Below are 20621 nucleotides of genomic sequence, written 5' to 3' on the forward strand. Positions count from 1 at the left end.
CGGAGAGAACTTGACAATATGTAGTTTCGGAAAGTACTCTAATCACACACCCTATTCATCTATATAAATGTTTTAACCTAATCTAAATTCGATGAGCTTCCAAAATTCAAGCACAAGCGCACACAAACAGTAGCTACTGCATCTAGTAAACTAGGCCATGTTTAGCATAAGCCGCAACGCGATTCAAACAAGAAAGAGGAAAATCACGATTGAAATTCTGAACCGAATCAGCAGCAACTAAGAGAGAATTGGGGGTGGGGTTACCAGAGAGGATTGGGGACTAGTTGTAATAGAGCTCGAGGCCCATTCCGTCGTGGATCTCGTAGTCCTTGAGGGTGATATGGTCCTTGTAGACGGTGTACCATTTCTGGATCCTGATCTTGTCGGCGCGAGTCCCCGTCTGCGCCGCCACAAGCTTCTTAAGGTCGCCGATCGTGTCGTCGTCGTTGCACTTGACCCGGACCTTCTTCCCCAGTCGATCGTTCAATACCACCTCAATCATGTTTACACTTCCTCTGCAAACCCTAGAACGTGGAATTCTGGCCCCTTTTCTTCCTATTTATTCAAATTCTAACGCGGAATTCTGGAATCTGATCCGGTCCACACCAAACCGATGCTACCCATATTAATATTTTATAAATAGACCATATTTATTATTTTTGAATTAATTTTATTTAAAAAAACTTTTTCTCTTGGCACAAGTTATAAGATATAGTAATAGAAAGTGGATTAATTGAAAAAGTAAGTGGAAAATGGGTCCAACTTTTATATATTTTCTCTGTCACATAATAGACGTCATACACTTATACTTTCCTTTTTAGTTTTTTTCACAAAAAATATCACATTTCCTTTTTTGGAAAAAAGTTTCTCTCATATTAATATAAATATACTCCTCATGTCTCATATTACTCGCACTTTTCATTTTAGGCAGTAAATTTGAGATTGATTTTTTAATGTAATTAAGTTAGTATTTTTAGTGTAGTGAGAGATCATTTAATAAGGAAACACTTAATTAATTATAAATATTTTAATTAAATATTGTAATCTTACTTAAAATATAAGTAGTTTGGGACGAGCCGAATTAGAAAAGTACGAGTAACATGGAACGTATGGAGTACTATTTCTCTCTTCACTTAATACACAAAACAACCTCTCTTAGAACCTCGTGTCATTCCTCAAGTGTGTCATATATTATAGCACAGATGAAGTATTAGTTTTATAATGTTATGTGAGAGAAAATGGATTAGTGTGGAATCGTGTGGTCCACTACCAAAATTAGTAAAAAGTAAAAGTTGACAAATTTTTATGAAGGGATAAAAATGGAAATAAGTGATAAATTTTAGGGGATAAAGAGACCGAAGGAATTTTTTTTAGGGACGGAGAGAGTATTATAAATTTGGTCTGCTTTGTTTAAGGGTATAAGTACATACTACAATCGTATATTCCAAAGATGTTGTAGAAGCTCTCAAAATAAACTTCGAGAGTTTGAGTCGTATTTCTCATGATTGAATTATTTACAAATAGTAGTAAAATTCAATATAATTAATCTCCTTAACTCTCACTTTACGCTCTTTAATTATTTATTTTATCACCTATCTTACTTTATGCTCATTCCTTTTAACTAACTGTTCCTTAATTTGCGGTATAACTGAGTTTTGGCATCTGAGATTCTGACCGAGGATTACATTATGAGGAACTCAATATAATGGAATACTCCACCTGTGATCAAAATTATCCAAATAATGGTGATTAATCAAAAACGCATGAAGCTGTCTAAAAATTACACAGATATAACACGGGGTACAAGGTAAATAGAAATCTAACATTTTGGGTTGGTAAATGGAGTAGTACTTAGTAGTAATATTATCGGAAAAGAAAATTTCCACATTCGTTTAACATCTCATTCCAGTTGTTGGCCACGAAGGATTTGACGCATGGGATTGGGTAGGAAACGTATGAAATGAATCAAGTCAGGTGAGAAGTTTACTGGTGGTTTCATTTTGATGATCCAACCCTTGATTCACACCGTCTCATCTCTGCAAACAACGCATTCACTAAGTGAAAACATCACTTGATATTTCATTTTACACAACTAAAGTAAGCAAATGCAAACGTCTTCATGAAGAGGAGGAATGCCCCCAGAATACTTGGTCAAGCCTGAACCAGCCCCGAATTATATAGTCAGACACAACTATGCAGATAGATCAACATCATGTCAGTCATACCGTACTGGCATAACTCCTTCACCATTCCGGCCGAGGTTGATTATAGCTTATTCTGACACCACAACTTCCTGATCAACACTCCAATAGTTAGAATCGTTGAATTCCTTACTAATACCTGCACTGCCATCATCCGACTCCTCTGCCTTTGTTGGTATGATATTCCTTTTCAAGGGCCCAGCTTCCCCTACAATTCCTTCCTTGAGAGCATGCTCCATAGCTTTTTGTGTACCTTCTATCTCAACACCAACAAACTCAACATCCTCTTCGAACAAAGATGGTGCAGCAACACTCCTCTCACTAGAATCAAACTTATCTGACTCATGGGAATCAGCACAACTGGATGTCCCATTTGGTAGGGAGCCTCCTCCACTCGAAGTGGTACTTATCAAATCATTATTGGCCTCTACCAAATGCACATTGTTGTCTGTCGTGCCGCCTTCATCTTCAAAGGGGTTCAGGCTAGAGCCACCAACTTGAAGGTCTGCTGAAACTTCGCCCCAAGCTACCCATTCAGGCATTGGCCTGTCTTCAAATGGATCCTCGTATTCTGGTGCCTCAAATTGAATGAAACTCAGGTCGTTAGACGCACCAGTTCTCTCATTCATTGACTCGACACCACTAGAGTTGTTTATAATGAGCTCATCAACAAAAGGATTTGAGCCATTGCTAGAAGTTTTACTTGCTGATGATTCCTCAATCTCTCCTACCACTACCTCATCATCAGCACTGTTGTCACTACCATTAGATGTACCATTGAACTTAAGATCACTACCACCAGATTGGTCATCTCGGAATGCAAACCAGTTGGAATTTGTGAACAAACTGATGCATAGAAACAAAAAGAAACATCACATAACAATGAGATGTGCCTATTATCTTGAAGCCATTATAATAAAACTCAATTTTGCCATCTGGCATTCTGCTAGGAAATGTTACACTAATACCTCATCAGAATACCAACAGACCCTAGAAGTCACACTATTCAATTTCTGAACGCAATTATATTCAGAAAAGGGAACTGACAGAACTCACCTTCCTTGGTCGTCACCCAACCTTAAGGATGAAATTACAACTTCTGCAGACTCGTCGTCGAAGTAAACATCCTAGAAATTTCATCAAATATAATGGGTCAACACTCAGGCAATATAAATAAGGATCAATACTGCCAAAATAACCAGCATGGTTGTTCTCCAAAAAAAAGGAACGTGACTAAAAATGACATTTAATTAGAAGTTTTGCAATCAAGTAAAATAGGAGGCCAAACTACCTCATCATCGCGATCAATAGACCCATTTCCCTGCACAAGGAATGCACAGCTCAGTGGGTATCTTCATGCATGGAGAAAATTATTACATTTGCTCCATCTAAATGCTTGGCGGCAATTATCGATGAATATCTTATACAGTTGATTTGCGCTTGGAAAAAGATACCATCATGCATGGAGAGCTAAATTCAGGTTTCTTTATACTAATTGTTGGCAGTTATGCTAGAGTTAATGCAATTAGAACAGGAAAAAAAAACCCTAGCAAAATGAATAGAACTGAACAGAAAATCCTCAGACGAAATGTCCCAAAACCAAGATTAAAACTACTTACTGATTCCTAGTCCGACTCTAACTCTAGATAAAGCTGACTCTAACAACTCGCCTCCTCAATGAAACATAACTAATATTCCCTTGAACGGCACAGGATTTTAATGAGGAGAGAGAAGAGAGAAAGTTTACTCCAAATACGGAAAGAGGACATCTTGGTTGCGACAAACTATTAAGGAAAGGTGGACATCTTGAATGGGACGGAGGGAGTGATTTACAATTAATAACCAACGATATTATTAACCGCTCCAAAGAAATGAAAGCAAAAGACATCCCAAATCGGCCATGGCTTCAAGCTATTTCTACCCTAAAAAACCAGATTCCCCTTTGCTGCACAGTGAGCCCAGGAGAAGTTGTATATTGTTTGCATAAGTGTATGGCAGTGAAGAACTCCTTAGTTGACTCAATTCCTTCCAATCGCAATGAGCAAAGCTGTCGTAGATCCTTGTTGGGACAGGGAATTTTGTTGGAAGAGGAGCGCGCCTTAGTGGAAGGAACATCCTTGTAGTAAGAGAGGCAGCAATAAGAAGATTTGTAGGGATAGAAGCACTCCATCAAGAAAATTAAGGCGGTGTCAACGAAACAGGAGGTTGAAGTGGAGGTGGCAGAGTCGTCACCATATCAGGAAGTGGAGGTGGGGGCAGGATTTGTACAACTCAACCCCTAATCTGACTCTAACACTAACAGATACTAACTACTAATCCGAACTCTATCAGATAAAAGCTGAGTCTAACAAACCTCTTACAACTCAACTCCTCAAAGAAACAAATAACTTAAGAATTAATATCAACAATCTCTATCAAGTTACCTCGGCATTATCATTATCATATATGTTGTATCTAAATGCTTGGCTCAAATTATTTGCCAATGCTGCAACATCATAATCCCTGTCATGAACATCTTCCTCATCACTATCCCTGGTCCTGTCATGAAGTGCAGTTGGCCGGCTGCAAAGAAGAGAGAATTATAATTTTGAGGATTTAAAGTCTAATAGGGTTGAAAAAACCAGCCATCATTGCCATTTGGAGAGGGAAAGAAAGGATTTGCGATAACCCAGTAATAAACAACACATAGTGATCAAATGATAAAATTGAACACCACCCACACCATCAACCACACAGCTAGTCTGTTAAAATCAATATTAGAGGCAGGAACGTAAAAAACTTTACTATCAGAATGTACTTGCGAGCTTCATCCTTATTCTGACTCCTCAGCAAGTTTATCAAAGACTAAAATTCGCAACATGTTTCACTACTGACTAAACTATGATAGTAAATAGTAATAAGATAATATTAATGAACACCTGCAACCATCAAAATCTGTTCATGCACATTGGGAGAGAAAGGAGATAATGCATACCCACAAGCCCACCGGTGAACATTCTCAACTATGTTACGCTCCTGTAAGATAGTAGTCTGCCACTCATTCCACTCATTGTTTTCCTGAAAAGCATATAAAATATATCATAAACCTACGATAATCAAATTGAGAAACATAGGAAACAAGTTTGCATACTACCTTACTAAGCTAAAATCAAAGGTTTTATTAGAATAATCTATGCACCTTAGATATAGATATAAGAAGCAGGAACTGCCATCAATTTAAATATTGGAGGAATTTAGAACTTGTAGCTAACCTGGAGATGCTTTTGAATTTCATCATTTCCAATCTGAATTAATTTATTTGATATACGTGTCAAGTGCCCAAAGTATCCTGCTCGAGGAGCATATCTTCCGGATGCTGGCACAGTTGGCTGCTAAACAACAGCTATATGTCAAAACTCAAAGAAGAATAGAAAAATGGTAAGCACAAGCTTTATGATTGTGCACGACAATCAATCAATCGATCATATTAAACAGAATGCAAAAGTACGAGAAGATCATTGTATCCTGATTATATTATTTGGCTTCCTGAACCACAGTACTAACAATTCATCATATACAGATTATAATTATATTATCTGGCTTCCTGAACCACACTACTAACATTCTAAGCTTTCCAGTTCTTGAATGAACAGAACAGTCTACACAAAAGACATGCACGCATGAACAACCCAAAAACTAATTCGGGAAAATTTACCTGATTCAGTTCACCAAGTGTTGAATTTTTCTCAGCTTTAAGAATCTTTGGTACCAAACTACAGTCGACAAGAAGATGATCAATAATGGCATTATTTTTGCTTTCCAAGCATGAATATAAAATGCTCTCCACGTGATGATGTAAAGCATTATTGTATGGGTACCTGCACCAGAAAAAGAGGATCATTGGAGAGAGGACAAGGTAATACATCTTCAAATGTGGAGACACTGAGCTCCATTATACTTTGCTTCTTAACATAATATAACTATGAAGGAATAAGCTAAGTAGTAGAAAATGAAAAGTCCTACTCGAAAAAGAGATCAAGGACTCTGTGAATTGCCCCAGAGCTGACCAATTCCTTCTCTGCCACTTCATTGCCAGTTTTTAACAGCACAGCAAGGAATTCCACAACCTGAAATCAGGTACCACAGTGATAATAAAGTTGAGGACGGAAGCAGAGTCACGCCAACGGCAAAGCATACAATTTACCTACATTTCTAAATGAATTGTGCAAGTTATATCTCATAGATATTAATTATATTGATGTAAAAAAGAGTAGAAAACTAGAGCCCACACATCAAGATAGAATTATTGAATTATTGTACAATAGCAGCAGTATTGGCTTGTTAACCCCACAATAATACTTCACTGGCTTCTATATTCAATTAGTTATTACAGTAAAAAGTAGTCACACAACTTTGGGATGATCTCATAATCTGATGTGATTGCAAATGCAGGGTAGGGAACAAATTAGAAAGCCACAAGAACATGTTAGCTAACCTTCAATCGATGCTTTCCAAGAGGAGGCCTCAGCTCACCATATGTCACGGGTAAAACCTTCTCATCGGATGAAACATTCAAAAGCATCAGGAGCTCTCCTGAGCAAACAAAAAAATTCAGGCTTACAAAAAATGTTTTAGGAATTCAGAAACCATGGACATGTATAGAGAATGAAATAAGAACCTAAATGTAGTTAGTGTTGCTGTGTTAGTGGCTTCAGAAAATTTGTGTTGTTCAGAAATGCAAAAGGTAACTATACTACTAATGAGCTATATCCAGCTCCTTCTTTTCACCTCAAACACCATATTATATAAAATGCATTTAATCAACAATTTACAGTTAGATACCTAGTTTCGGGAGCATAGCACCAACTGTGTCTGGATTGACATGCACTGGTGGTTCATACACATGTTGACTTCTGAACGAGTAAAATAGTGGTGAAGGCATTGATCTTTTTGGATCCAATAGTGAAATACAAACAGAAATAGAGTTGACAAGGGCAGATTTTGAACGGGAGTCTTCAAGTGCATGACCAAAAATTCTAGCCACAAAGCTGCACATTAGGGAAAGCTAGTGAGATTGTACATATACACAAATGTCTGTGGTTAAAAAATATGCATTTGACAGTTACTAACCCTGGACTGGAAAGTTTAGTGGCAAGAGGAGATGGCATGTTCCTAGTGATAGCGCATAATGTTTCTGCTGCATTAGCATGTACTTCAGGCGGATTCTGGATGACAAAGAAAATTGTATTTTCAGATAGCACTAACAGGACTGAGCCATTATTTGAAGTGAGCACTAAGCAAACAATTCCTCAAACTTACAAGCTAAAGCAGCCAAACATTATAGTAAAGCCTAGTCCTTTTAAGTTCATATTTTCAATCTCAGAAAAAAGCCATGTTAAGATCTGGAAGAATGAAAAACCTGAGTGAAATCCAAGTTACAACTTAAGAATGGAGATAACGGATAGTTTGATCGGCCCAAGAAGCACAACAGCACAAGCAATGAACACCTATGAAGTTCTTCCTCATAATATAATTTTAACAACCAATCCCTGATAAACAGCAGATTGGTATTACCAAACATGACTTAGCAGTTCCATCAGCAAGTACATGCATAGAAGACCATATGAACTTAATCAAACACAACCAAGCATTGGATTATATCATGTTGCCAACCAAAGGAGGCAATGTAATTATTTGATAGCATATTGAGTAAAATATTACACCCTCCATTTCCTAAATAAAGGAACTTTGGAAACGGGCATGGGTTTTAATGCAAAATTGGTAAAGTAAGAGAGGAGAAAAAATGAGTAAAGTAAGAAAGAGGAGTAGAAAAGTAGTGGAATTAGTGTTAGAGGATTGTGGGGTCCATTTCCTAAAATGGAGAGTTTCTATTTTTAGGAAACGGCCCAAAAAGGAAAGAGTTTCTATTTTTAGGAAATGGAGGGAGTAAGTAGCATGCGCTTGAGGTGTCGAGAATCAGAGGGAGGGCAATCAAGAACAATCCTTAAATGTGAGCAGTTGTACTCATAGTAAAAATATGTAGATCACACCATTCACCTAGCCATTAGAACTACACAACTACATCAATTGTGATGATTTTAGGCCAAAAGCAACAGGTTTTTCAATCATCCACTTACTGCGTCATTAAGTTTATCAACAATCATTTCTAACAAATTGCTGTCAGCCAACCACTTCATCACATCCAAAGAATTCGGGTAGAGATGGTCATCTCCACCTACAAGTCTCACTAAGACCTGATAAAAAACAAACCAAATAAGAATAGATACCAAATGTGCAAGTAAGATAGCCGTATGGGACATAACAAGAATTTACATAAACAAACAGTTCAATACCAACCTCCATTATGGATGTGATACCAATCAAATCAACCAGCTGTCTAAAAATATCTTGATGAGCCTGAAGGAATATCAGAGTATATTATAAGAACATATAAGAAATATTTCTACCAATGATAAAAGGAAGAGATGCTACTCAAAGTATCAGAAGAAACTTTATACGAAGTATATCTTTACCAGTCAATGTGTTTAGCATCCCAGCAAGACTAAAGAAATAAAACTAAGCCCCTTTAATCCAAACATTTTTCAACCCGACATTTCATAAATACATAAGAGCATCTTCCTTTAGCCACTAAGTCTGGTCCATTAAGAACAATCATAGAGGAAGGATTAGACATGATGAAACAAATTATTACAACGATTTGAGATTATAAACAACATACAAGTCGCAACAATGAACCATTCAGATTTTTATGGTCAACGAAAAATAGATACTACCTCCGTCCCACAATAGGAGTCACATTTGATGTGAACATGGATTTTAAGAAATGCAAAGAATAGTGAGTTGGAAAAGTTAGTGGAATATGTGGCCCATTTTTTTATTTTGGTTTTATAATAAAATGTGAGTGAAGTGAATTAGTGGAAGGTGAGACATACTTACCATTTATGGTAAAAGTAAAATGTGACTCTTATTGTGGGACGGAGGAAGTACTAAGTATCATTCACTTCTTAACTAAAAAAGGATAGAGAATTAACAGACAAGTCTTGAGAAAATTATAGTACAGCAAAAGCAGTTTAAAAAGTATCCAACGGATACACACTCCATCTACTGACCTCCCAACCAAGAGAAGATCAAATGTTAGCGAAGCATAAGATCACAAACACAGTGATTTCTCATTCCAGCTAGCTCAAAGAACGTAAATGTGTAATTATGAGGATCACCTTTACATAATTCATTAGAGGAACGGTCTTCCTCAGCATTAAGCATACCACAACCTGAAATGCACCATACAGTTAGCAAGTGGAGTAATTTCCTAAAATCCACTGACAAAAAAATATTGTGCAAGAATAATCAATCAAACCTTACTAAAATACCCAGCCAACAGTGCACTATGGTAACGGTCTGGTTCCAGAAAAGAGAAGAGTAAATTCATAAGCTGCATGAAAACAGATAATCCAATTAAACAATTAGATGTGCTAGCCTCAAAATTGACATCAGCATGCACTTCTCAGTGTACAGTAGCATGATCTCACCTCTTCCTCATCCACCAAAGTCTTCAAGATAACATCAATTTCACAGGTAAAAATTTCACAGGCAATGAAAGGAAACCTGCATAGTGAAAACCAGGTTTGAAAACAAAAAATCTTCCAAAAATGACTAGTGTATTTGTCTTACATTCTACATTGTTCATTCACACTCTTTATAATAGTAGATTATTAGAAGAAGAAAAGGGAGAATCTTCAGAATCTGGTTTGATCTTGAGAATATGGAACAATATGATTGATATCGAAGTTGAACAACATTGACATACTTGAAGGTTCGTTTGCTATCTGCATCTTCAGGAGGCTCCTCGACAATATAGCGCAGTAGCTGCTCCACCTGAGCCCTATCCCTTAAACTGAAATAAATGTACTTAAGAGCTTAAGCAGATAACCAAGAAATCTATAGTTGATTATTCTTTCCACATAAAAGAAAACCTAAGAATTCTTTCAACTGATCATACAAATTAATAAGACGGCTATTCAATGCTTTGCATTCTTGGAGTATCTCTTCTTCATCCAAAAGCTCTTCCAAAGTAAAATTTTCCTTATCCAGCACAGCCTCAACCTGAAACCAACATGAGCCTACATCAGATCAGAATATCATTACCGTCAGCCAATGACAGAACAAACAAGAAATAACAAATAGCCAGCCAGCAGGCAGACAGGAGATATATCATATATCAATGTGCAAGCATATCTCTGTAAGTTGGGCTAGTTGTAAATTAAAGCTATGGATGACATTATATCTTTCAAGCCAACAATAAAAAACAATTAGAATGATCTAAAATAGATATTGCTATTTCTTTGTCCATCACTTTCTACAGCTAAAAGTTACAAGATGCAGCTTCAAGCATGTTCTCGTGTAATCACAACCAGCAGTTGCAGAGTTCAATCGGCAGTAAAACACCAGAGATATAAGTAGCACAAAAGCACGGCCATCAAAATCTAAACCAGGTCCCCACATAAAGCACGAGAAAATCAGATAAAATAATTCCATAGCTATTCTAGATAGTAAAGTACTAGCAAAACATGAACAAAAGTTTGTCAGACGGAAAATTCAAGCTCAAATGTATTAAAACACAATATTTAATGCCTTAATTATTTAATTAGCTCAAAGAAAAAATGGATGCAGAAAAAAGAACAACTTCCCCACTTTACTCACCGGAGATGAGGCGGACATAGCAGTGAGCTTCCAGAACATGGCGTCTGCGCTGCCGTGTCGTTATCCGTGGCGGCAGATGGCTAAGCAAATGAGAAACCGGACGAGCAGAGCAGATCTGTGAGCTAAAAAACGGAATCAGGATATGGAAATTGAGGATTTAGCTCAAGCTCAGAGCGAGGGATGCGGAGGAATCGGGGCCAGAGAGGAGCAGTGGAAATTGAAAACCCTAATACTCCTTTGAAGATTGAAAGAACAGCAAAGATCAAGCGCGGCTACAGACTTTTCATTTTCTTCCAATTTTTTCAGTTGTTTTCTTCTTTATGAATTGAGTGAAGGTATAAAGTTGAAACAGAAACAAACGAATTCGCCTGATTGCATACACATAGATAAAATAATCACAACAATTTTACAATCAAACATACTACTATTAGAATAATAATATTGGATTATTGGATTCTAATAATTTGATCATAAAAATCATAAAATTTATGAAGATAAAATTTTAAATTCAAAAATATGCACATAATAATAATTTCTTTGTCCTATAAAAAATAGTCTCATAAATAAATACGAGAGATAGAGAAAATGTGAATAGAATAGTATTAATATTAATATTTGATATAAAGTAGGAGAAAAAGTAGATAAGTATGAGAGGGATAGAGTCATCGAGAAAATATGAATAGAATAGTGTTAATATTTGAGATAAACTTTCTATTTTTGGATTGAACTATTTTTGTGCACACCCCATAATAAAAACATTTGACTATTTTTTTAGACGGATGATATATATTTACATTCATTAAAAACAATATTATTTCTCATATTGAACTGTTCATCCACTTATTATAGGTGCAATATTAAATCCAGTTTAGGGGGAATTGGAATCACGGTAAATACAATACAATTAGGGACGGAGCCAGAAATTCTATATAAGTGGGGCAAAAAAATATATATATTTTTTAAAATATTTTAATGAATTAAAAAGGGCAAAAATAAGGATATTTAAAAAAAAAACTAACAAAAGTAGCATAAATAATTTTTTTTAGGTGGGCCATTTGCACCTTTGGGCAACCATAAAGATCTATTCCTGAATACAATACAAGTTCGTGATATTAGCCTTACGATTTTAAAATTGTTGATAAATGGAGTATTAAATTTCAAACAAAATTTATTATTTATGGACCATCATTCTATAAATAAGTTTTTTTATTATTAAACCCTAATTCAAACACTGAATCTTGCACTAACCTGAGAATAGTGAAACATACTGGGTGCAAGATCCTTTTGCATTAGCCAATAAAAAATGTAAAAAAAAAACATTTAGTATTTTTCAACTCCAATCAGTAATTTAAATAATGCGTAAAATAGTATTATTTGAGTTCATTAAAAATAATGTTGTTTCTCTATTGATCGATTTATCCACATACATAGATTATTGTGCAACATTAAATTCAATTTTGGGGGAGTAGGAATTATGGTAAATTCGATACAATATGTAAGTTCACGATATTAACATAAAGTTTTACATTGGCGATAAATATCAAATTGCAGACAAAGTTTGTGATTTATAGACCATTACTTAATAAATAACTAAGTGGGTTTTTTTATCGAACTCAAATTTAAATTTGAACAATGAATCTTACACTGACTCGAAAAGAGTAAAATGTATTGAATGCAAGTTCATTTTGCCTCCATAATTAAGAAAGTTGAAAATAGTAAAAAAATTGTAGGAGTGTGGTTTTGTACATCGTTCTCAACTAAATTTTGAACCATTAATGTTGGTTTATTCATATTTTTTTCTATCTTCTTATTATGATTTAAATCAAAACATAATATTCATCATGGTTATTTAAAATTATAGTAGCAATTTATTTGTGTGGCCAGATTGCCTTAAACCACTAATTGAACTTGTCAATCTACTCGTCGATTCGCTGATTTCAGCTAAAAAAATCGAAACATGCACAATAAAACAACTAGTCATTAGATGAAGCTAAGGTGAGTTAGTCGATAAATTAAATTACATTACTGAACCCACACAAAACTGAGTACTGTATTAAATACTTTCGCAAATATTATTCGTATAATATCAAAACAAATGATAGATGCAGCAGTGCATGCAAGATCTACGTGAAAAGCGATGGTCACGTGCGATCACAGCCCAATAATTAAAATAATTGAAATTCCCAGATATGTCCTCGCAGTGTCGATCTAGTCACGTGGGATGGGATTATTAATATTTTGAATTTGGAAAAGCCACCCACCAAATGTTTGCCTTTTTCGTTGTTAATAATGCTATGGCTTCGCCTCTCCACTAATCCTATTTTTTAGTTTAATTAATTGCATCATTAGTTTAAGTGGGGTGGAACTACTAAGTACTAGGGACTTAAATTTAATTGGGTTTGATTAGTAAAAGGTAAAGACGAAAATTCATAATTTAAGTCCTAATTTAAGCACGAAGTGGATCTATGAGAATGCAGAGGAAAAGTAAATCTAAAGCAGTAAGCTGTCATTTGGGTTAGTTATTTCCTCGTTCCATAGAAAATAGTCTCATGTTATCATTTTTATATACCTACAAAAAGTAGTTTTATTTCAAAATAATTTTTTTCTCAAATTATTACAATTACATCTCTTACTTATTTACAACTTATGCGTACAATCTATCCATATTTACTCTTTATCTCCCATATTTTACATCTGCCTACTTTTTTTTTCCTATATCAATCAATCTTTATCTCCCATATTTTACATTTGCCTACTTTTTTTTTTTCCTATATCAATCAATTATATCAGTCATTGTTATTGGACAGTCAATAGTCAAATTTGTTCTTTACTACCTTCGTATTTTAAAAATAAAAATCTTTTAAAACAGTAAGCTTATTAATGCATAGGTAAAGTAAGTGAGAAAAGGATAAATTGGTAAAGTGAGAAAAGAAAAAAAAAATGATAAAGTAAGAAAAAGAAAGAAAAAAATTGGAATAATGCTGGTGGATTGTGGATCCACTTTATTATAATGGTATAGAAGGTAAATAAATTGATTTATAGGAACCCAAAAATTTTCTAAAATAAAAGGTTTGAAAATTTCTATTTTTAAGAGAATAACTAAAATGAAAAGAGTCTCTCTTTTTTAAACAAAGAGCTACTATACTCTTTTAAAAAAAATAATAAAATGTATTCAAAATCAATCACGCAAACACAAGTCAACATAGTAGTTAGTAAAACACTTACGATGATTGAACAGACATTTAACATTAAATAATACGAGTTCATTTTAAGTGGCAACACCACAAAATCAAAAGATTTTGCAGGGCGTTGCTACTCCATTTCTTGGAGCGTGCGATTTAGATTTTGAAAGTACACTAATCTATTTTTCCTTATTAGTTCGTTCCACTACCAACCCTCATTTTCATTTGTACACAAACAAATGTAGTAATTACTTGAAATGAGGTGTTGTGAATCGCACATATCTTTCTCTCTGCAATGCATTTACAAAACTAAAGAAGACGAGAGACAACAGCAGAACATAAATTCCAGCAATTTAAAATAAATTAAGACACAAACCAAGTCCAGCCACAAAACTTGATTCACACAAAGGACCAATTGACAAAGCACAAGGCCAGGCAGTGCACCGTGGTGTCCTCCTCCGCCGCAAACACCTTCCAAACGACAGCCTGCTCGTACGAGATGTGGCGCCCCATTGTCGACATACAGATGCCACCCGGTAAGTGAGTGGACCCCTGCATATAAAACACATCAACTACCTCTTGCATTTATGATTATGAATGAAAGCAGACAAGTACAAATCCAGTGCCGGACTAACTCACGCTCACCTGTTGCATGATCTTGGCCAACTCCGAGAACAACCCCTTGCACCCAGCATCATCAAATATCTTGTCTAGAGTAATATCTTGCAGCGAAACTAGAGTCGTCTCCAGCATATCCAGCCCTGCTTGGTTCGCAAATGTGAACACGGGCACCGCCTGACAACCAAACCCAAAGTTCAATCTCTCACCACTCGGTAAAGACACATTCAGCTATGCACGGGGGATCTGTCAAATCAAACGAATTATCTAAGAACCGCATGTACCTTCAATGAGCAGCATAAGATGGCATCTTGATGATGCCAAAGAGTTTTCAACAGTGCTTCACTACTTGAAGATTCCGCAGTAAGCAACTCTCCCCCAGTATGAAAGCTGCAAAGAAAGACCGGAACGTTGCCTTTTAATTATGCCTGTGCATGCAAGTGTGTGTTTACTGACCAGGAACTAATGGCAGGATGTACAACAATGAACAATACCTATAGCTTTGGCAGATCCAATGGGCGAGGGTCACAGCTTCCGGTGAGGCTGGAGATAGCGTTGAGCCTATCAAAGGGCTTACTCCCGACTGAGAGATAGCCATGGCAACCCTCTGCACAGAGGAAATCACGCTACGAACATACTGGCGTGCCATTGAGGCAACATTATCCTGCAAATTGCTTTCAAAAGGGAACTGGAACGCAATTGTCAGAATAGATCGCGCACTGTAGGCACCTCCAGAAATTTTCCCATGGCTGCTCGTGGCCGGGCCAACTTCGAGACTTGACGCCAAATCTAGCGTTTTGTGTAAGGCTAATGATTCTTGCAAGTCACCCTGCTAGATTGTTGAGATATTACTATTAAACTCAATCGACTAAAAACAAAATCACAAAGTATTGCCATCTGGAGTTGATTTAGCAACTTAACTGGTTTTGGATCAAGTGGGATTATCCGAAAGCCAGATGGCAGCAACTGCGCATCATCAGGAAACATCTCGTCGATTGGTGCAAAAACAAGCTCGGAGCAGGCTCCGACAGCACTCTCATCTATTCCACTACACATCTACAGATGAGGACCATTTCCAAAATGTCAGGCACAAATAGTTCACCACACCTATAAATCATCAGTTCACAAAAAATGCACCTGAAGAAGATGGCTATCCCTCGGCATAAAAGCATCTTCGTGACTGAGTAAATGCCCTTCTAATCGAATTACTTCAAGCATCTGCAATGAAAAATTTGATTATTAGTTTCTCCATATGTAGGAGAGTTTCTTTTTGCCATGGAGTTACTGGAAAACACAGACCTCTTCATGTTCAATAGCATGTCCTAGAGGCATGATAATTTGGCTTCCGGTAAATTTAGTGGGCCTCATCACTGGATATGCATACGTGTTTTTCAATGATGCGGCAGCATAGGCATCAATGTTGAAGTCCGCCCATTCTGATCGATGCTCCCGTAGGAAGCGAACCAGAACGGCTGGAGGGACATTCTGATACATAAAAGCACAGAATCAGCATAGGGTTAGAAAAATAAGTAAATGACGCATTCCTATAAAATTGCATTAACATCTCGATATTATGCAGTCATTGAATAACAAGGACCTGAAGTAGCATGGATGCTTTTGCACAGAGAACTCCTCCGAGCATGGGAAGAGCGTTCAACCCACTATTCAAGTTTTTCCCAGAACTGATGGCAACCACCACATCTTCCGCACCGTCACAGTTTAATATGGACCATCCATCATCGTTGAACCCATTAACCGCATCATTAAAGCCTCTGCAGAGAACAAACATTTAGATTGGCAATCACGCTCATATTCTTAGATGTGGTGTAGGTGTAGAGATTGGCGCATATTTGTATAGCCATATTATATTTGCAACGTTTACAATTTTGAGAAACATAATGCAAATCACCTGCTTAACCTCTGGCTGAAAGTGCGCAGAACAGCCGGTTGCCTGCCAAGACCATATACTATCTCACCACTCATCTCCTGAGCTATCTGCCGGATATATTTTATGGCCTGCATGTTTAAGTAACATTGCTTATTAATGACATGCATATCAAGACATGTTTCTATCAAATCTCGGACCACAACTATACTCATTGTACTCACAGCTATAGTTGTTTTCTGCGCTAACACTTTCGAAGATTCATAGAGTGGGCGCAAGACCTCCGGCACACTCCATGCCTAGACAATGGGCAAAAATGTTGATCAAGAATAACCATCAGATAAAAAGTATAGCCTGCAAAGTAAGTGAAAGACTATAACCTCAAGATTAAGGTGGTCTACAATATGAATAATGGAACCTCCACCATCACAAGGCCGGATCAAATATCCAGATGGAAACATTTCAGCTCTTACAAACTGTGAAGCTGCAGCTGCATTTGGCCCAGACCCAGTACCAGAGAGTGACCTCTCACATACCTTGATTCACCAAAAAAGGGGGGAGCCAGTGTGAACATCAAAAATATGAAAACACAATCTAGCTGACTAAAACAGTCCAAGTAGTAATCATCTAAAACAAGCAACACTTGCTAATTAAGAAAAAATACATACCACAAGGCTGCCGTTGTCCAACGTGGTAGTGTATCTCAGAGTCCAAAAATCACGGGCAGGAGCCAGAGTAGTTGGGGCGTACGTCTGAAAGCAATCAAGTGTTGTGAGTTTCCCAACAAGTTAACAAAGAAAGAAAGAAACTTAAATGAACTTTGTCACTAAATTAACCTGCGTATATAGCAGCTCAATGGTTCCACCATTTCCTGCAGGGAACATAGTGAAAACTTCAAGGCTCCGACAGTCACGGAACCAAGTAGGACGATCTTTAAGGATCTCTGCAATCTGTAAAAGTAAAAAAATATCATTAGAGTGAGCCCTAACAGATGGAAAAATGTAACACTAGAACTTAGCAACATGGGTTACCTTTATAGGTTCTAGACTCACAAGACCGCAGGCTCGTGCTGCCACTCCGCTACAACTTTGTGAAATGGCAAAGATCCCAACCGAACCCGGACCAGGCTGACGATAAAAAAACAAACCTTGCTTCAGTAGAGTGGTCATATGAAAAGGATAACTCTATGAAATTCAATGGAAGGTAATAAAATGCTGGATTCTATTACAAGACGACACAAACCTTCATCCCAGGCATCTGGACCCAATCAACAGCAGTTCCTGTAGCCTTTGAAAGGAACCCTGTCAATGTCTCCTCTGCGATCGAGAGGAGTCTGCAAAGGGTAACAAAGAAAGGAAATTGTCAGTCCAAACACAGAACATTCCATCATTCAGCAGATCATGCAACAACAAAAGAGAAACAAGTTGCTGAAACTACCCAGCAGGGTTGCTAGCATCTCTTAGAGAATGCTGAGGAGTCGTGACAGCTGACTCACAACTCGCATCAGTGGCGGGAGCAGGCCCCTGTAAAAATTATTAGCAACAGAAAATTATTCAAATTACATAAAACAGAATTTCCTTTGTCTAGCATCTCAAACAAGCATTTGTACCAATTCTCAAACTCTTAGGAAAACTAATAGGCGTTTACGCGAGATAAGAACATTCCATGAGATTCATAACTAATACAGCAACAGCAACAGAATCATCTTTGATTAAAACAACTACTACCAAGAACAATAACAAAGAAAGTGAAGGTAAGATGGCATACCAAATGCTGCCGCATGTATCCATTCTCGCACACCAGCTGAGAAACCTGCTTCTGGAGGCGGTCGTTTTCCTCCATCAGCAGCTTGTTCATTGCAGACAATTTTCTGTTCACACTCTGAAGTCTAGTAGATTCCTTCCGCTGCTTCTCTCGACACCTAAATTCGTTTCACAAACATTCATCTCTCCATCCCCAACAAATAAGTACATTCTAACATTGAATCATTCATCATTCAAAACGATCCTATATTTCTGAAAACCTACTCAAATACATTCAGTCGTTCACATTCAAAGTCAAAATCACCAAACTCATCTATTCTTAACAACAATCAAAACCCCATCAAACAAAGTACCCAAAAATTGAATATCACTAAAGAGGCTGTTTATGAGAGGCTGTTATAACATACCTCCGATTCTGAAACCAGACTTTGATTTGCTTGGCTTCAATGTTTGACAGAATTGGGCACTCCCGAATCAGCTGCTGCCGGCGTAGAGAGCTCGGCTTAGGACACTCAGCATACACCCTCTCCAGCGCCTCCACCTGCTCTGCCGAGTACCGGACATACTTTCCGGCATCAAGATGTTTACTAATGCTCCCACTGCTATCCTCCCGGTGAAGATGTGCCACCATAGCCATTTTTTTAAAACTTGAAGAAAGCCCAAAGGTAGTATCTTCGATAAAGTTTGCAGCTTTATACAAAATTCTCTGAAGCAGGGAGAGAAGTTTTCGACAATAATACTTTTCCTGCTGATTTTAATTTTGGTGTTGGCACTCAACAGCCTTGCTCACAAGAGAAGAGAAAAAGGTGAAAGAGCCAAAATTGTTCAACGAAATCTAAAAGTAGCCTTGTGTGAAGGAATGATATGCATAGTGACAAAATGAATCTGTTGTGTTCTTCCCTTTTTCACACAAGAAACCACCTTCGTGGACGACTTGGGCGCAAAAAGCGGTTACAAATTACTAAAATTGTTCACCACCAGAAGGCCTCAAATTCTCACCAAATGAAAGGTGAAACCACCAACTTCTCCACAGAAAGAAACAAAAATACAGCACCCCTCTTCTGCACTGCCTACCCACAGAATCCTCCAATATTTCTTCACAGTCAAAAACTAGTAATGTTATCAGCAGCCGATGCTCAACCAATTAAATTTCCAGCTGAAATAACTAAAAGAAACGATTTTTTTCCCACAAGGGTCTTCAAACATCACACCACATCCAAATGAATCACGCTCTCTCTCTCTCTCTCTCTCTCTCTCTCTCTCTCCTTTTCCCAAAAAGAAGAGAGGCAGGCGTCTCAAAGCGTCAAAGAAACACAGGAATGAAACCTGAAAGTGTAGACATGTTAAAAGGGCTCAAAGAGATGATACATGGAGATACAAAAATGTGAAAATAGACACAACATTTCTTTCTTTTGATAAACACAACAGAGACAGATTGGAGGGATTTCAAATTGAGCGGATAGAAAAAAATCTGAAGAGAGGAAAGGAAGAAAACAGAGTGCGATCAGGTAATAGTAGTAGTAGGTTTGAACTTTGAAGAGGTAGTAGGGTGTGGGTGAGTGATTTATGAGGAGAGAGAGAATGAAAGGAATGGGAAGCTCGGAAATCGGAAATGGGGCAGAAGTGTGTTTAAATTTTATATGGCGATGATGGTGGTGTTGGCTGCTGCAGCTGCAGTGCCCCCTCAGCTTCTGCCGCCTGCCTGTGCACCTGCGCTGCACCTCACCAATTTTTCTTTTTTTTTTTTTTAATTTCGAAGTGTACGCCAAATGTATAGCTATAGTATAATAAATTAGAGGTTAATTAAATGAAAAAATTAGAGGTTAATTAGGGTATCCACTACGGGGTGCCCGCGGCTATAGCCGCGGGTTGGGGCGGGGGCGGGCGGACTATAGTGGAGGGCGCAGGCGGACGGCGATTTGGGGGCGGACAGGCTTCAGCCGACTCCGGGGCGAGGATGCGGCTATAGCCGCGGCGCCTATAGTGGCGGCACCGATCGCCGCGGCTATAGCCGAATTTTTATTTTATTTTTTTACATTTCAATTCACCTATAAATACACTCCACTCCATTCGTTATTTTCACACCATTACAACTCTACATCTATAAAAATTTCTCACACTATAATTTGGGGTCGGAAATGAACAATTTGTGGAGAGACAGCTGGAATGCTCTGGTTCAACAAGTGCAACACCAGGCCGCCCAAGAGGAAGCAGCCCGATTTGATTGAAGAAGTGTGGGCACGTAGGGGAGGTGGTGGCGCAGTGTAAATAT

The 20621-nt window shown here is 37.5% G+C and overlaps 2 protein-coding genes across 6 annotated transcripts; both read right to left on the bottom strand.

Annotated features, from left to right (window-relative positions):
* Positions 1 to 1703: 1703 nt before the first annotated feature.
* Positions 1704 to 11273, bottom strand: LOC121744206 (serine/threonine-protein phosphatase 6 regulatory subunit 3-like). 5 transcript variants are annotated; one of them, XM_042137683.1, is made up of 20 exons: positions 10902 to 11273; positions 10201 to 10304; positions 10009 to 10095; positions 9731 to 9806; positions 9559 to 9633; positions 9419 to 9472; positions 8538 to 8597; positions 8318 to 8434; positions 7311 to 7405; positions 7023 to 7228; positions 6676 to 6773; positions 6204 to 6307; positions 5896 to 6058; positions 5453 to 5572; positions 5176 to 5258; positions 4625 to 4763; positions 3493 to 3522; positions 3258 to 3328; positions 2226 to 3047; positions 1704 to 2036 (listed from the first exon to the last, which is right to left on the bottom strand). In XM_042137683.1, exons 1-19 carry the CDS (start codon positions 10938 to 10940, stop codon positions 2273 to 2275), a joined length of 2496 nt encoding a protein of 831 aa, XP_041993617.1. In that variant the 5' UTR covers positions 10941 to 11273; the 3' UTR covers positions 1704 to 2036; positions 2226 to 2272. The 5 variants fall into 5 exon arrangements, with proteins under 5 accessions (XP_041993617.1, XP_041993616.1, XP_041993618.1 ...); XM_042137682.1 differs by having other exon boundaries at positions 1704 to 3047; positions 10902 to 11272; XM_042137684.1 differs by having other exon boundaries at positions 1704 to 3047; positions 5453 to 5569; positions 10902 to 11269.
* A 3034-nt stretch (positions 11274 to 14307) lies between these two features.
* LOC121744574 (homeobox-leucine zipper protein REVOLUTA-like) lies at positions 14308 to 20078 on the bottom strand. Its single transcript, XM_042138162.1, has 18 exons — positions 18757 to 20078; positions 18354 to 18507; positions 18024 to 18109; positions 17829 to 17919; positions 17618 to 17713; positions 17423 to 17536; positions 17255 to 17338; positions 16967 to 17122; positions 16811 to 16885; positions 16611 to 16717; positions 16299 to 16473; positions 16001 to 16186; positions 15839 to 15919; positions 15623 to 15757; positions 15196 to 15530; positions 14986 to 15091; positions 14729 to 14878; positions 14308 to 14635 (listed from the first exon to the last, which is right to left on the bottom strand). Exons 1-18 carry the CDS (start codon positions 18984 to 18986, stop codon positions 14483 to 14485), a joined length of 2514 nt encoding a protein of 837 aa, XP_041994096.1. The 5' UTR covers positions 18987 to 20078; the 3' UTR covers positions 14308 to 14482.
* Positions 20079 to 20621: the final 543 nt, after the last annotated feature.

The sequence above is a fragment of the Salvia splendens genome, chromosome 8 (genome assembly GCF_004379255.2).
Source record: "Salvia splendens isolate huo1 chromosome 8, SspV2, whole genome shotgun sequence".
Lineage (NCBI taxonomy): Eukaryota > Viridiplantae > Streptophyta > Magnoliopsida > Lamiales > Lamiaceae > Salvia > Salvia splendens.

Excerpts from the sequence above, each read along its gene's own strand:
- LOC121744206 (XM_042137683.1), bottom strand. The coding sequence starts at position 10,940 with ATGTTCTGGAAGCTCACTGCTATGTCCGCCTCATCTCCG. Across the intron at positions 9,807-10,008 it reads GATAGCAAACGAACCTTCAA|GTTTCCTTTCATTGCCTGTG; the intron begins GTATGTCAATGT and ends TTCACTATGCAG. Across the intron at positions 9,634-9,730 it reads CTTTGGTGGATGAGGAAGAG|CTTATGAATTTACTCTTCTC; the intron begins GTGAGATCATGC and ends GTTTTCATGCAG.
- LOC121744574 (XM_042138162.1), bottom strand. The coding sequence starts at position 18,986 with ATGGCTATGGTGGCACATCTTCACCGGGAGGATAGCAGTGGGAGCATT. Across the intron at positions 17,714-17,828 it reads TCCAGATGCCTGGGATGAAG|CCTGGTCCGGGTTCGGTTGG; the intron begins GTTTGTGTCGTC and ends TTTTATCGTCAG. Across the intron at positions 15,758-15,838 it reads GGGATAGCCATCTTCTTCAG|ATGTGTAGTGGAATAGATGA; the intron begins GTGCATTTTTTG and ends CCTCATCTGTAG.